The 13804-nt window shown below is 44.1% G+C and overlaps 1 protein-coding gene across 2 annotated transcripts in view; it reads right to left on the bottom strand.

The window, feature by feature from the left end:
* The window catches only part of ACBD6 (acyl-CoA binding domain containing 6), an 81482-nt gene that overhangs the window by 47823 nt on the left and 19855 nt on the right, over nt 1–13804 (bottom strand). For both annotated transcript variants that reach the window (XM_015636756.3, XM_033516408.1), the window contains exon 4: nt 7783–7868. In XM_015636756.3, coding sequence (XP_015492242.1) covers nt 7783–7868 — 86 coding nt within the window. The remainder of the gene's footprint in view (nt 1–7782; nt 7869–13804) is intronic.

Genomic DNA, 13804 nt, shown 5'->3' with positions numbered 1-13804 from the left:
AGGCAAAAGCTTATACTGCTTGAGATGGAGCTTGACAGACTCATGATGGAGGTCACAAGACATGTCTGCCCCTGCTAACAAAGGCTGATGTGATATGCTAGGAAGTCCCTCCAGTCCTACCTTGTTAGTCCAACCTCTCCAACACAACCCTGGCTGCTGACAGCAGCCTTTTGGGAGAAGCTGCTTTTCAGACAATGCTGTACAGGAACTTGGTTCCCCACTGCACTCCCTCATTTATTACAGATCCCTCTTTCTTCCATAACCCCAGCCCCTTCTCTCTAGAGGGGCCCACAGCCATCCCCAGTTACTCCTGGGTGGTTTTCCATGTCACAACCATGAGCTTGGGCTGTGCCCTTCCCTCCCTGGCAGTGATGCCACCTGCTCATTCCACATGCTGCAGAGCCCTGACAGACCCCACAGGGCAGCACCAGAGGTACCAGCAGGGATGTGGCAGCCACAAAGCACCTGACTGTGCTCCACAGGGAGCATCTGCAGGGTCTGTGCCAGCAGAGAGGGCACAGCAACCCTCACCTACCACAACCAGCCCATTTCCCCACCACAGCCTCCAGACAGGACTTTTAAAGTCTTTTCCCAAGGATATTATTGTCTGTAAGGGGAAAATGACCTGACACAGCTATTTGGATATGATTTAGTTTTCTGGAATAACCAACTCTGCAAATGCTCTATATATCCCCATTCCAAAAAACCACTTTTCTTTCAGAAGTCTCCACAATGGAATTAATCCAGAATACCAATTTCCCCACCCGAAGATAAGGTTTCGGGAAATTTCGTTCTTCTACTCTGCATTTATTTCTCTATCTTTAAACCATCCCTTTGCTCCTGATGCCCTCCTTAAAAAAGTTAAGCATATATTATATCAAATTTTTCTATAAATATTAACAAAGAGAAACAAGCCCTTTCCGGTCACAATGAGAACATTTTACCTACAAATAAAGTAGTCAGATGAAGCTGCACTCCACACACTTAAAATAATCTGATTCAGCTAAAACCAGGAAGGGAAATTGAGGAAAGAGCTCAGAGGAGTTAAAACTCAGATTTTTTGAGGGACCAATACTAGGGGAGACATCCTTCTTGAGTGGTGTGAATGGAATAACGACAAATTACTGTTACTTGTCTCTGCATTGAAAACCACATAGTACAAATAAGAAGCAGCTTGAAAACTTGGCAACTTGTTTTTTCCCCTTCCTTTGCTTCACATGTGTGTATGTGTACAGAATAATGCCTCCGCCATAGTAGGTACAGGAAAAGAAAAAGGATGTAATGATTTTATCAGACCTGTTCCGAGCAGGAATTTGCACTCCTCATAAAAACGGGTAAGAGTTAGCAGCAAGGCCAGAAAGTGGTAGAAACAGGCAAAAACCAGACAGAAACATGTGAGAAAAACAGAAGTGACAGTGCAAAGACATAGATAATGCTATGGGGGAGAGAACCCATAGAATTTCTACCAGTATTTTCAGAAAAATCTCAATTTACATAATAAATACAGCATTCAGGACATCCATGAAACTCAACCTAATGGAGATATGCACAATAATGCAAAACCTACAGCTAAAAGGAAGACTTGGATGCAATTTTCTCTCCATGTCAGATTGTTGAGATAAAAAGTCAAAAGATAAAAAGACAATGTTGAGTCTTCAAGTCAACAAAAGCACCTGACTGTCAGTAAAGGCAGGTAGAGTTTTTATATCTATTTCCTGAGGATGGCCAGAGGATTTCTCTTCTCTCTTGCTGATGGCCCCCAAAGCAATTTCTTTGTGCTCTCCCACATCCCCAGTAAGAGACAGTAATTCTGATTTAAAGATGAGTTGAAGCATACCTGTTGCCTGCAAGTAACACATGGACAGCTTTTTCCATCCTTGAATAAAAGGATTTAGAAGAACTTAAACCAAGTCATCTTTCCCCGGGCTTAGAAGGCTTTGCAAGCCTTCTCCATAGGCTGTCCAAAACACACGTGTTGAGCCAACAGGTTTAAAACAGCTCATGGAAAAGATCTGCTGCCAGTTGATCATTTCCTTCTTATCTGGAGTGCTGTAAAACTCCTTGCTTTCTAAACAGCACCAAGGCTGCCACTGAAAAAGTCAAAGAAGAGATCTGAAACTCACATTATTTTACCCTTGTGCAGACAATACCCTCTCCAGGTTTGCCCTGTCCCCTTCCTCCCCCTCCGCAGGTTACCTCCAGCGCAAAGCTCAGGGCAGAGGGCTGAGACCAGGTTTTTTGGGCATCCTTTTCCCTTTTCCTGGGGCTGGTCCAAGGCACATCCCAATGGATTTGCTGTGGAGTGGCCCCGGGTGCCGCTAACAGGTGGCTTCGCCCGTGTGCTTGGCATGGCGCTGGCGAGCGAGCGGCGCGGAACGGGACGTGTGCGGGGAGCCGAGAGGGCTCGAAACACTCACTGTTTATGTCAGGGCCCTCGGCCCCCCCAAGGGACCCATTTTCACATAATCTATAATTATCTCTTCGCTTTAATCGCCTCGTCACTTCGGAGGCTCTCCTGGGCACAGGAAGAGGAAAAGCTCATTAACTGAACCTTTTCTCCTCTCTCCAGCCACCCATAGCTTTTAATTGCTTGGTGTTGTTATTATCTATCAGTGCAACTGGGATCATTTTCATAAGAAAGGGTGGTGGGAGGGAGGGAGGCAGGAGCAGGTCCCTGAGGTACGCTCCACAGACAAACCTTTGCTTTCTCAATTATTTATGCCAGCTGAGGTTTTACAAGCTGAATAAATCCATAACTCAAGTTTATTTTGAGCCGGCAGGCCGTCCCGAGGGAAGTGTTGCCCACTTGCCGGCACACTGGCGTGCCATCCCTCCGAGAGCCGCCGGGACGTGGCGGGACGCGTGTCATCCAATTCCCCACCGCAGAGGAGGCGGCCGGGAAAGCGCCGAGTGGGAGCCACCACGGAAGGATGTGCTCTCCAAAGGGAAGGCAGGCCTGAACCCTTTGCACAACAAAGCAAAGCCCCAAAGGTCACTGCTCCAGGGATAGTAAAAAGGGGGGAAGCAATAAACTTGGCAATCATCTTGAAGTCAAAAGATTGGTCTGCTGAACATTGGTCTGCTGAACACTGACCTGAAAAACCCCAAAATCCCAGCTGCCAGGACCAGCTCCAGGTGTTTTGTCTGAGCACTCTGTGGGCTGCCTGGGCTCCACAGAACCAGGAAAGCTCTTCCACAGCCCAGCATTTGAGAGTGACACGTGTGGTGCAGCCACCCCCACACACAACACCAGCCTGTAATTCCCAATACAGACATCACACGTCTCTGCAGCTTTCCACTCATTTCCAGTGCTGCTGTTCCCAAAAGTAGGGCTGGAGGGAGACAACAAAACCCCAGCCCTGCTCTGGAACACTGGGCTCATCCCAAAAGCCATCCCTGATCTGAAACAGCATCCTTGCAATGGATGCTGCAAGCAGCTCTTTAAAATTCAGCAGCCTTTGTGCCTGACCACATGCAGCGACCTCTGGTATTTTCTGCCAAAACAGTTCATTTGTCTCACACAACAACTAATCAATTCCCAGGGCCATCCATCATGGGGGCTCTCACGAGCCGGCCCGGCAGCAGGACCAGATGGCGGCTTCGTTAGTGGGATTAATACAATTCTGATGGATTGCACGGCATCAGGCAGGTCCTGCACACCAGGGGTGCCCGCTCCGCACCCACATCCTAAACGTTTCCCCACTCACGATTGGGGTTGCTCCCAAATGTCTGGGGAAGGGTGGTAGTTTCGACCAGGAAAGGGCTTCTTCAGCATCCCTGTGGATGGGAGAAGTGTAAAACACAGCTCAGGGAGGCCTCTGTGCTGACTGGCAGATGTCATTCCCATCCTGGCATGCCAAGGCCCTGAGGAAGCAGATCGTGGCAGAGCGCAGGAGGGCTCCTCCAGTGGAAGTGGAAAGGGACACGGACATTTGGCAGCGTTATTTCTCATTCTCCAGCTGCCAAATCAATGTATTTGTTTCCTGAAAACACTTATAAACTGCCTACTCTTTGCCTTGGCTTTAAAAAAAATACTGAAAGATAAAGCTGGATTTCCAAGGCTATGGCGTTTTTGGCGTACCTCTCAGATTGTGTCTTAGATGAGATTTATACTGCTAACACATCAGTCAACTTCAGATCACTGGTCGTGTCCCAGCTTTGTGAAACTCCAACGATAGTGCTTTGATCACAAAAGAGCTCCACTAGTACTGCTTTGTTCTGGTAATAAGACCAGAAAAGGGACATAAAAGCTTTATGTAGCAGTAAAAAAACAAACAAACCACCACTATACCCAGCTTGAAATCACTGATAACTTCTAAATTTTTCCTTCCAAGAGAACCTCGGAGTCCCATCATCAGTCACCAGCATGCAGGAGTTTTATGCAGTGCCCAAGGGGAGATAAGTGATTTGCACAGAAACCCAGAGGCAGAGCACTATGCTAATACATCCTGCAACTGCTCCCCATTACTCACTGGGGGTACTCCAGCTCTTTATTGCAAGGGTTTATTAATGACTCCTAATTGATGACCGGTGCCCAGTACCCCAAAGTAAATAACTGCTACGCCTCATTAGCTCAAGAGACCTTCTCCTGATTTGAGGGCTGATCTATGAACACACAAATTGCACTGATTTAACCGAATCTCTTTCTAAATTGATTTAATTAGATCGGTATAACCTGTTTCTGTGGATGCTCTTGAATTTATTTGGAATCAGTGCAATGTGCTGTGAGCCAGACTGACCATTTTTCTATCTTGTTCTCAATTAGAAACGTTTGAGATAATTAGTGATAAGGAAAAAAAAAAGTGGCCCTGGCACCAGCCACGTTCCTCCTATTGCTAATCCACATTAGGGCAGTGTATGGTAACTTCACTTTGTTCATCCTTTACAGATCTGCATCCTAAACCCCCAAGTATTTCATTCCACAAAAGGAATGTAAGTACTATTTAGGCATAATTTTAGACACTCAGTTTGAAATCAATGGCATCACTGCTTTTTTTGCTAACTACTGCTGATGGCAAACTAGGGGTTTATTCTATTTAAAACAAAACCTCTCCTCTTCAAACAACACAGCAACAGCTTGGAGGCCTTTAATAATTTATGATAAACTGTTCTGGTAAAGAATAAAACAAGTGAACCTGCTTAGGTGACCCTTCAAAACTCTGCACCTGGATTCTTGTCTATCTCCTGGTGCAAGCTGAGGTTGTGGCTCCAGATAAATCAGCAGCCTTTTCCTGCCTTTGGATCAGCAGAATCCTAAAGGGCACACGGTAGGCTGTGTTTGGCAGAGTAATACCTGCTGAGAAATTCCTCCCAGCAATCTGTTAGAGCTGATGAAGACTCGAGTTTTAGCTTTTAGGATACAAAATAAGGGTTTTTTCTTTCTTATTCTGGGCTTCTTTAGTGATCCTGTAACAAGAAGATACTTGTCCCATCAACAGAGCTGGGAAACAAACTAAAGTGGTTTGATTTCTATTATTTACATTTTTGCAAGCTTGTTGCAAAGCTTCAGACAAACTCCACCATGCAACTGAGGCAATAAAAGAGTCTGCATCAAAGTTTCTTTTCTCAGATAGTAGGTGTTGAGGGAGCACACACACACACACACACACACACACACTGAACTGACAGCAGGGGACTTACTCAGAACTATCCATGTGTTAAAACTTATCTTGGCTCAAATTAATCAGTTTCCTTTCCCCTTAAAATATTTCATGTTCTTCCTCTACAGAAAGTGCCTTAATTTTTTTAAAGGCAACATTCTGTTTTATGAAGAATTACTGAATGTTAAACTTATGTTTTTGTAAGTAACCACTCACAGCCTCACAAAAGTCACCTTTCTCAGATGAACCAACACTTGCTCTAGACAAACTTGGACACCAAACCTAATGTTTAGAGCCACTCCCTCTTTGGTTTATCTGCTTGATTGGTTTGGTACCAGAGCAATTTTGCTGTTTAAGGCTGTGCTCTTATTAGTGGAATTATCATACCAGAGATGTGCCTATACTTGCATGTTTATTCCCTATTCCAGGAAGAGAATGAACAACAGACAAAAGAACCAGGAAATGCAAAGCTGTACAACTCTGTGGGTAGATGATGGTGCCACTTGCTCATTCCTGTCTTGCAAGGAAGACACTGATGCCTGGGAGTCAAATTGTGCTGACAGACTACACAAGTTTCCACTCTGCCAGCAGAGTCAGGACACTGCATTCAACAAATTTCAGCAGAATCACCCTTTTCCAGCTGTGTGGGAGACTACACCTGCCTACAGCCTCATTTGTAAGGACAGCTGTGCTGTGTTAAACAATACCTATGTTCCTCATGGTATGTTTGGGAAAAAAAGTATTTGCAGCTGTATTTCTGGAAATAAAAACAAACCCACGAAAAGATTTAGGCTGGTCAGGTCAACCAGAGAAAATTCTGTTTTTTCTGTACATTATGCTGTATTTCAAACCCAAGAAAGGGCTTAGGCAGCACTTGGGATACCCAAGACTCTGACAGCATTTTAGGGATGTGCTCTACCCCTAAAAGGAGAGCTTGAACAGGATTTAAACCACAAAGTCAAACTGTGAGATCAAGGATGTTGGCTGAGACCTGCACTGCTAGAGCAGGGCCAAAAAAGGAGCTGCAGAAGTGCCATTCCTCAGTGTATTAAACCAAGGTCACACCTGACCACCTCTGCTCAAGGACCAGGGCAAGTCAAAGACATGTTGGCTCTCCAAGCAAGGGAAGGAAACCATTCCTGGCCAAGTACTCCACTCTAAAGTGGATTGCGATCCTGAGGGAAATGCCTGCATTACCACAAATGCCACCCTGCCTGCTTACAACAGCTGCCTCCATTCCTACCTGAGCTCTTTGCAAAGGGTTTGGAGCCACCTGATCAAGATTTCTGTTCCTTGGGTTGTGACAACAAGTCAAAGAAATGCTGTGCTAGAGTTTTAACTCTTTAGGTAAGTTCTCAGCTGGAGACTGCATGTCCTGAAATCAGTGTTTACACTTCCTGGATGTAAAAAGATGCAAGACATTAATTAAAAAATGGGATCAAACACATATAAATGGTGACACATGTCAGGAAACACTGTCAAAAATTTAGTCTTCTCTGACTGCTCATTTTAACTAAAAATACAAGACAGTATTCTAAAATTTCCTCCACAAAATCACTTAGATATCGCTGCTTAATATTATATCCATGATTAGTAGCCTGGAACAGAAAAAAAAAAATAAACCAAACAAAAATCATCCAGGTGTCCTTATTCAGTAGCTAATGTCACTTACTACTTGCACCTTGACAGTTTTAAGTAGCAGCCACTCTAGTTCAGTAAATGCAGAGCTGGCTTTTCTAGCTGGAGAGCCCAGAAAAAAAATTAATTTGATATAAGGCACAAACTGTCCCTGAAGGCAAACATTGTCCAACACTAAAACCTTCACTGAACAGTCCCTAATGAATGTATTGGTAAAGAAATAACTATTTGGAAAAGGTAGTGCCTGAATAGCTTTCTATTAAAAATATCCAATATTACCTTTTTTTTTAAGCCATATAACTGAAAAATGGGAAGCCTTGCCCTTCCCCCACATCTTGTGCTAGGGAAAGGTTACTACCTGGCAATGATACAGGCAGATATTGATTTAAATGATTATGGACCTGAAAAGTTCTTTCCTGTCATTTATTATCCTACTGTAGCTGCCACCACACTTGTGCAATATTAAAAAAAAGAAAAAAAAAAGCTTAACAAAATGAAATTAGAAAAACACTGTTTTTAACCGAATTCCAGCACAGATAATCACCTGATTATTTCTTCTTCTTGATATAATGAGCTGATGACTGGGCCTCCAAATACAGTTTTGCTTTCCTTTCCCCTCTTCTCTGTTGTCTGAAAGAAAAAGAAAGATTGGTCCAGCATCCCAGCTCCCACCATATTCCCAACCCTCATTCCCAGCCCTGGCCCCTCAGGACCCAAAAGCTGAGCCTCTGTGAGGCAGCATAATATTCTGTTACTAGATTGCAAAACTTGCCTTTATAAATCTATTTAATATAGATTTAAAATTAAATTTTATAATGGGCAGCATTTCCAAATGATTTACTCCCAGGAACTCTAGGATTCTGAATGATTCCCACCATAATAGAAATGAACAATTAGAATAATGATTGATCGATATGGAGCCCCAGGCCTACCTTTTCAAAAAAAACCTTCCTGCAGCCTGGGATCTTCAATTGCCTGACTTTTCATTGATGCCAGACTTTCAGCAGGGGTAAGTGCCTGCTGTCTGAAAGCCTGACCCAATTAGGGGGTGCAGGGAACCAGAAACCTCAACTCTTCCACGGCATTAAGTATTTTGGTTTTCAGATAAACAGCCAAAACTCGTTTGGAATTTGCAGCAGAAATTCCTTACAAAACCAATTAATTAATTAATCAATTAATTAATTAATTCCCATTAATTGCAACTTGCTGCTGCCAGTGGACAGGTCTGAGGCTTTCTGTGATGGCAGTGTCACACCTAGGGTGAAAAGGGTCAGGAGGAAAGTCCCAGCCTCTTGCAACTTCTCTGTAGCTGTATCACAGAAACCTGGAATGATTTGGGTTGGAAGGGACCTTAAAAATCACCTAGTTTCACTCTCCTGTCATGAGCAGGGACACCTAGACCAGGGTGCTCCAAGCCCTGTGCCACCTTGTCTGGAACACTCCCAGGCCAGGGGCAGCCACAGCTTCTCTGGGCAACCTGTGCCAGGGTCTCCCCACCCTCCCAGGGGAGAATTTTTTTCTGATAATCTAACCTAAACCTACTCTCTTTCAATTTGAAGTCATTCCTTCTTGTCCTGTCACTCCAGCTATTGTAAATAGTCTTTCTGCTTCTTTCTTGTAGATTCCCTTCAGGCCACAACTGGATCACATTGAAGCCTTCTCTTGTCCAGGCTGAACAATCCCAGCTCCCTCAGCCTTTCTGCATAGGAGAAATTCCCCATCCCTCTCATCAGCTCCATTACACCCCAAAGCATTGCTGTCCCATCAGAATTCTACCTAGAAAGATGTTGATTTTTTTTATTTTTAATAATGCATCCTTACATTTGTCTTCCTGCTCTTCAGGTTGCTTTTGTTTTAAATCAGTGTACTAGTTCCCTATAACACATTTATTTTTCCATTCTACCCAGCTTGAGCCAACCAGTTCCACCTTTCAGTTCTCCTGTAGCAGCCCAAAGCCATAACATTGGGTTTGCAGGTATCACAGACATACTTCTTTATAAAAACACATGGAAAGGAAATTGCCTTTGGTGACTATTCCATGGCAAGTAGGCTCTCTCTAATTTAGAGTAGAAGGTGACATGAAGTTCTCCTTTCTTCAAGGGAAAGGGCTTCAGAGTCTTTACAGTGCAGTGCCCCTCTTAAAAAAAATATTTAGCAGGGAACCTTACTGTCCATCAATTACTTAGATTCCACTAATAAAATAAAATTAATTTCAGATCACCTGAAAGTGCACAGAAGAGTTATTCCTATACAATGAAGTTGTACTCACTACTAGCCTATCCTGTTTGATACTGAGGGATGATGGCCATTCAATCAGTGTCAGGAACTGCAAAAAATTTTTAATCTATATTCTTTCATCTCTTCCCACTCTAGTTCTTGGTTGTTGCTTTTATTCCTAGTCAGAAAAAACATTTGAAAAAATACATTTAATCTTTCTAGAGGCAGAAATTGTTAAAAAAAAAAGATTTCTAGGATTAAGTTCACCTTCTTTGCACAACAAATGCATTTCTACCAAAGATTAATCACGTTGATTGAGTACACATAAGGTCATTGGGGAACTTAGTGATAAAGGCTTTCCCAAAAACACTCAGGCAAAAACTTCTCTGGCTTTTAATCCATATACAAGTTACTTTGTCCAAGTAGCTTTTATCTCATCTCTTTCACACAGAAATAAGTAATTCAGTATTCAATTTATGAACGTTGAAGCAAGCTTATTCCATCACAGTCCTTGATATGTAGAACAAGTTTATTTTCCTGGACCTTCTTCATATTCTGTTTTCTCAGTATTTAGCCATGAAGACAGAGAAAAGGCTCCACCATTCATCCTCACTGAGCTTTCAAAGGGGAATATGTCCAGGCTTCCTAAAAAAGTTGAGTTTGTTGCAGCACAGATACAAACTGGTTTCTTTCCAGCTGCCTTTGACAACCTGCCTGTCCATGAGCTCATCTGACCACTTCCAAAATCCTTGCTGCCCAGCCTGCCAGAACTTCCACACAATATCTGAGCACGATGTTCCAAACTCGGTGACACAAAAAGAGGGGGAAGAAGCAGCAGTTCCCTCCAAATCACGTCACAGCTACTGACATCACTGACAGCAACTGGTGTTTTTATTTGTTGCTCATCCTGGCTGAAGGGATCAGTAACACACAGATGCCCTTTTCCTCCTTAAATCTCCTGACAGCAAAAGAGGGTTCTTAGGGCTACCTATATGCAGATAATGACTCATGAGTTTAAAGTCACATTACCCTGCAAACCACAATGAAATTAAAAACTGACACAGCAAATTTCCTGTCTCCTCTGTTAAAAAGGCATTGATAATTAACTTTGTGGCTCTCAATTAATCCAGCTCCATTTCTTTCACTGCTGGCAGCGCTGTCCAGAAGCACTGCAGATGCACAGGTAACAACTGATAGTTAAGGAACAGGACAATCCAGGGCTTCCATAATTTGGAACCTGAACCCAAGGGAGATGAGAGCTGTAGATCTGAAGTTGGACCACGCAAGAGAGGTGCTGTAGGAAAGGCAAAATTGCTGTGAACTCCACAAGAACAAGACATTGTTCTTAAAATGCCAGTTAAAAACTGTGGGAATAAAGAGGAATTTGTGACAGCATGTGAAGACACCCTGAAGGATTGTACCTGTGTGCCAAAGCACAGGCAGTGGCATGTAAGAAATAGGGGAAAAGACGATAGAGAAGTGTAAGACATGCCTTAAACAGTGAAATTTCTCATGTTTTCCCCTTGCCCACTGATCCTTTGTGGCTGGTGCACAATTAGGGCTGATGTCGAAGTCACTGCTGCTGTGACAGTTAACTTTGGTGGGCGGGTCTGGCTGGCCAAAACCAGCATAAATCAGGGGGCTTCAGTATGCAGCAAACGTACTCCTGAAGAGACATCTTCAACTCCCCTGACTCCAGATGGGCTCAGGGACTGGTGCAGAGAACTCCACTAAGCTCAGAACGATCCTTCTCAAATGTCACCAGGAATGCCAGGAGAAAAACCACACTCCTCCAGGAACAGACAGTGGAGCATCCTCGTCCCTGCCTCAGTGCACTGGATTTGTCAATAAGAGCCCAGCTCGATCCAAGGGACAATTGCATCCCGGCTGGCTGTCACTGGCAATGCTGCTCCAGACAGCCTCAAAGCCTGACAACCACTTTTGGAACAAAATGGAAATACAGGGACTAATATTTGCTAACATCATTAATTCTTTTTTTTTTCCCCCCACTCCCCCTTCCTCCTTTATCCACCATGTCAAGATGTATACTTTTAAATTGTTGTCAGCCATAAAACAGACGTCGTGTCTCAGTTCAGAGGTTAACATATAATGACAGACACATTAAAAACCCTGTCCAATGCCTCACTGAAAATTTCAGCTCCATCTTCTCTTCAACAAGACAGTGGCTCAAACTCACTTATAAGCTTTAACAGCATTAAAGCCTAATCATGATTGAAAAATAAAGGAGACAGAGAAGATGGTTTTATCATAGTAAGCATTATGGAAATGCAAAACAATTATAGACAAACATTTTCTTTGTGTGGGTTTTGTCACAAAACTCTCCTGTGATTACAAAATGATCCATTTCTCTTTTGGCATTTTTGGGGAGCGGGATGAAAATTATCATTTAAGAGGAGGAGCAGTAGTTTCCTGATGGGGGCTGGTTTGGTGAATCACTCTCCTGCTCTATCCCTGAAGAAAGGACTGGCATGGTTTGTTTTTCATTTCCACACCCAAGCTTTGTTCCAATCTACAAAGCTACAACAGATTTAACAAGATGGCAAATTCATGGGTCCTCCCAATGACCCACTTCAAGCTGGAGAGCCAGAAGTCGCCATAGAAATGCAAATGAACTCACTCTCAGTGATTAGCTGGGATGGAATGGGACACAGCTATTTACATGGAGAGCAAGGGACTCCTGATTTGGACAAGGAAGGTACAGAGAAGACTACAGAAATGCTACAAAACAGCAGGAACACCACAAGTTTCAGTAAAGCCTTTACAAAAATGGAAAACCATAATTTCGAGTTAACAGAGGGGCTAGATCCCAAGCATGGGTTAAATGTAGGGCCATCCCAGTTTTATGCAGAGCAACATGGGAACTCTGCCTGGCTGGTTTTGCATGGCCAGACACCCAGCAAATACAGCAATAGCCATTTGGCAAGGCACGTGGCTGTGCTGCACATCTATCATCCCCCCAGTTCCCTCACATCTCGCTCTGGCTTTTTTCCACACCCAAAACCTTTAAATAACTTCTCATAAATACATAATTAAGAAGAAGAGAAAGGCATCAGCAAAAAAAGGTTCATCTCATCAAAATACTTATCTTCAAAGTTACCCTGACTAATGCCTTAAAATGGTCAAGACTGAGGTTTTTCATCATCACACACCTTGGAAATAGAAAAGTGAGACAACTTCAACAAGAATGATGTATCAGGATCTCACACCTGAGCCACCACACCACATGGAAGTCTGCACTACTTATTGTATTATTTTCCTCTTCCTCTGAGCCTGATGCAGCTTGAGTCAGAGCAGCAGCTGCATCCAGCTTTGTGGGATGCAGACAAGGAATACTCCAAACAAAATGATTCTACTCAAAGCTTCTCAAGCATTTCAGCAGCAGCAAATGCGTAGTGCAGATTCCAGTCTGCATTTGTGCTGCACAATTCACCTGGTTCCTCCAGTGCAGGTGTCAGCCTGGCACATTCCCTGGGGACAGGGACACACCACTTTGCTCTGTACCTGTCTGGGAGGTGCACACACAGCAGGAGAGTGGTGAAACCCTCTCCTTGGCAGGAATGTGGCAGCCTTCAGCAGCCACCAAAATCTGTCATGGCCTTTCAAACTGCTGCAGGGCTTTGAAGTACAACCAAGGGTGATGAGCCACCAAGCCTGGAGGAGTTGGAATTGCTGGGTGCTCACAGAGGTTTGTTTGGCAGGGGTAGGAGAAATCCTGGCCCACGTCCCAGCTCCCTGAACTACACCTGAGAGGTGCAGCAACTCCAGTCTGGCAGGACAGGTGATGTGCTGGAACCCTGTCAGGCTCACAGGTAAGTGCCAGTAAATCCCTGACATGTGCTGATTGAATTGTAATTAAGCTGGTATCGTCTCAGGCGAGAAATTTCACAGAAGACACTTCAGACACAAGAGCAGACCTGCTCTGCTGGCCATCATGCTCCCTTAATGCTCTGGATTAACATCTCTCTATTTGAGGAGTGAGGATTATCAGGGCGACAACAAGAAAATGTAAACTCTCCTAAAGTTTCAGACACTCGCTCCCCTCCTCTCCTGTGTGCCTGGCCTGGCCATCCCCCTGGGAAGGGAACTTGGGTAGAGACTAATTGTATTTGACAGCAGCAATTACACACAAGGCTGGAGATTAGAAGCTCGTTAATTGCGTGTGCCATAATTGCTGCCGTCTTTTCCTTTGCTAGTTAAGGCCAGTGCCAGGAGAGCCGAGGGGAGGAGGGTGCTCTCCACCCCAAACGCAGGTGGTCCGAAGATGAGAGCCCTGGGATGGGGAGGAGATGTCCCTTGTCCCCCAGGTGGTCCGAAGATGAGAGCCCTGG

Source organism: Parus major, chromosome 8 (assembly GCF_001522545.3).
Source record: "Parus major isolate Abel chromosome 8, Parus_major1.1, whole genome shotgun sequence".
Taxonomy (NCBI): domain Eukaryota; kingdom Metazoa; phylum Chordata; class Aves; order Passeriformes; family Paridae; genus Parus; species Parus major.
Note: the sequence above shows the minus strand (reverse complement) of the source record. Positions and strands in the feature narration are given on the sequence as shown.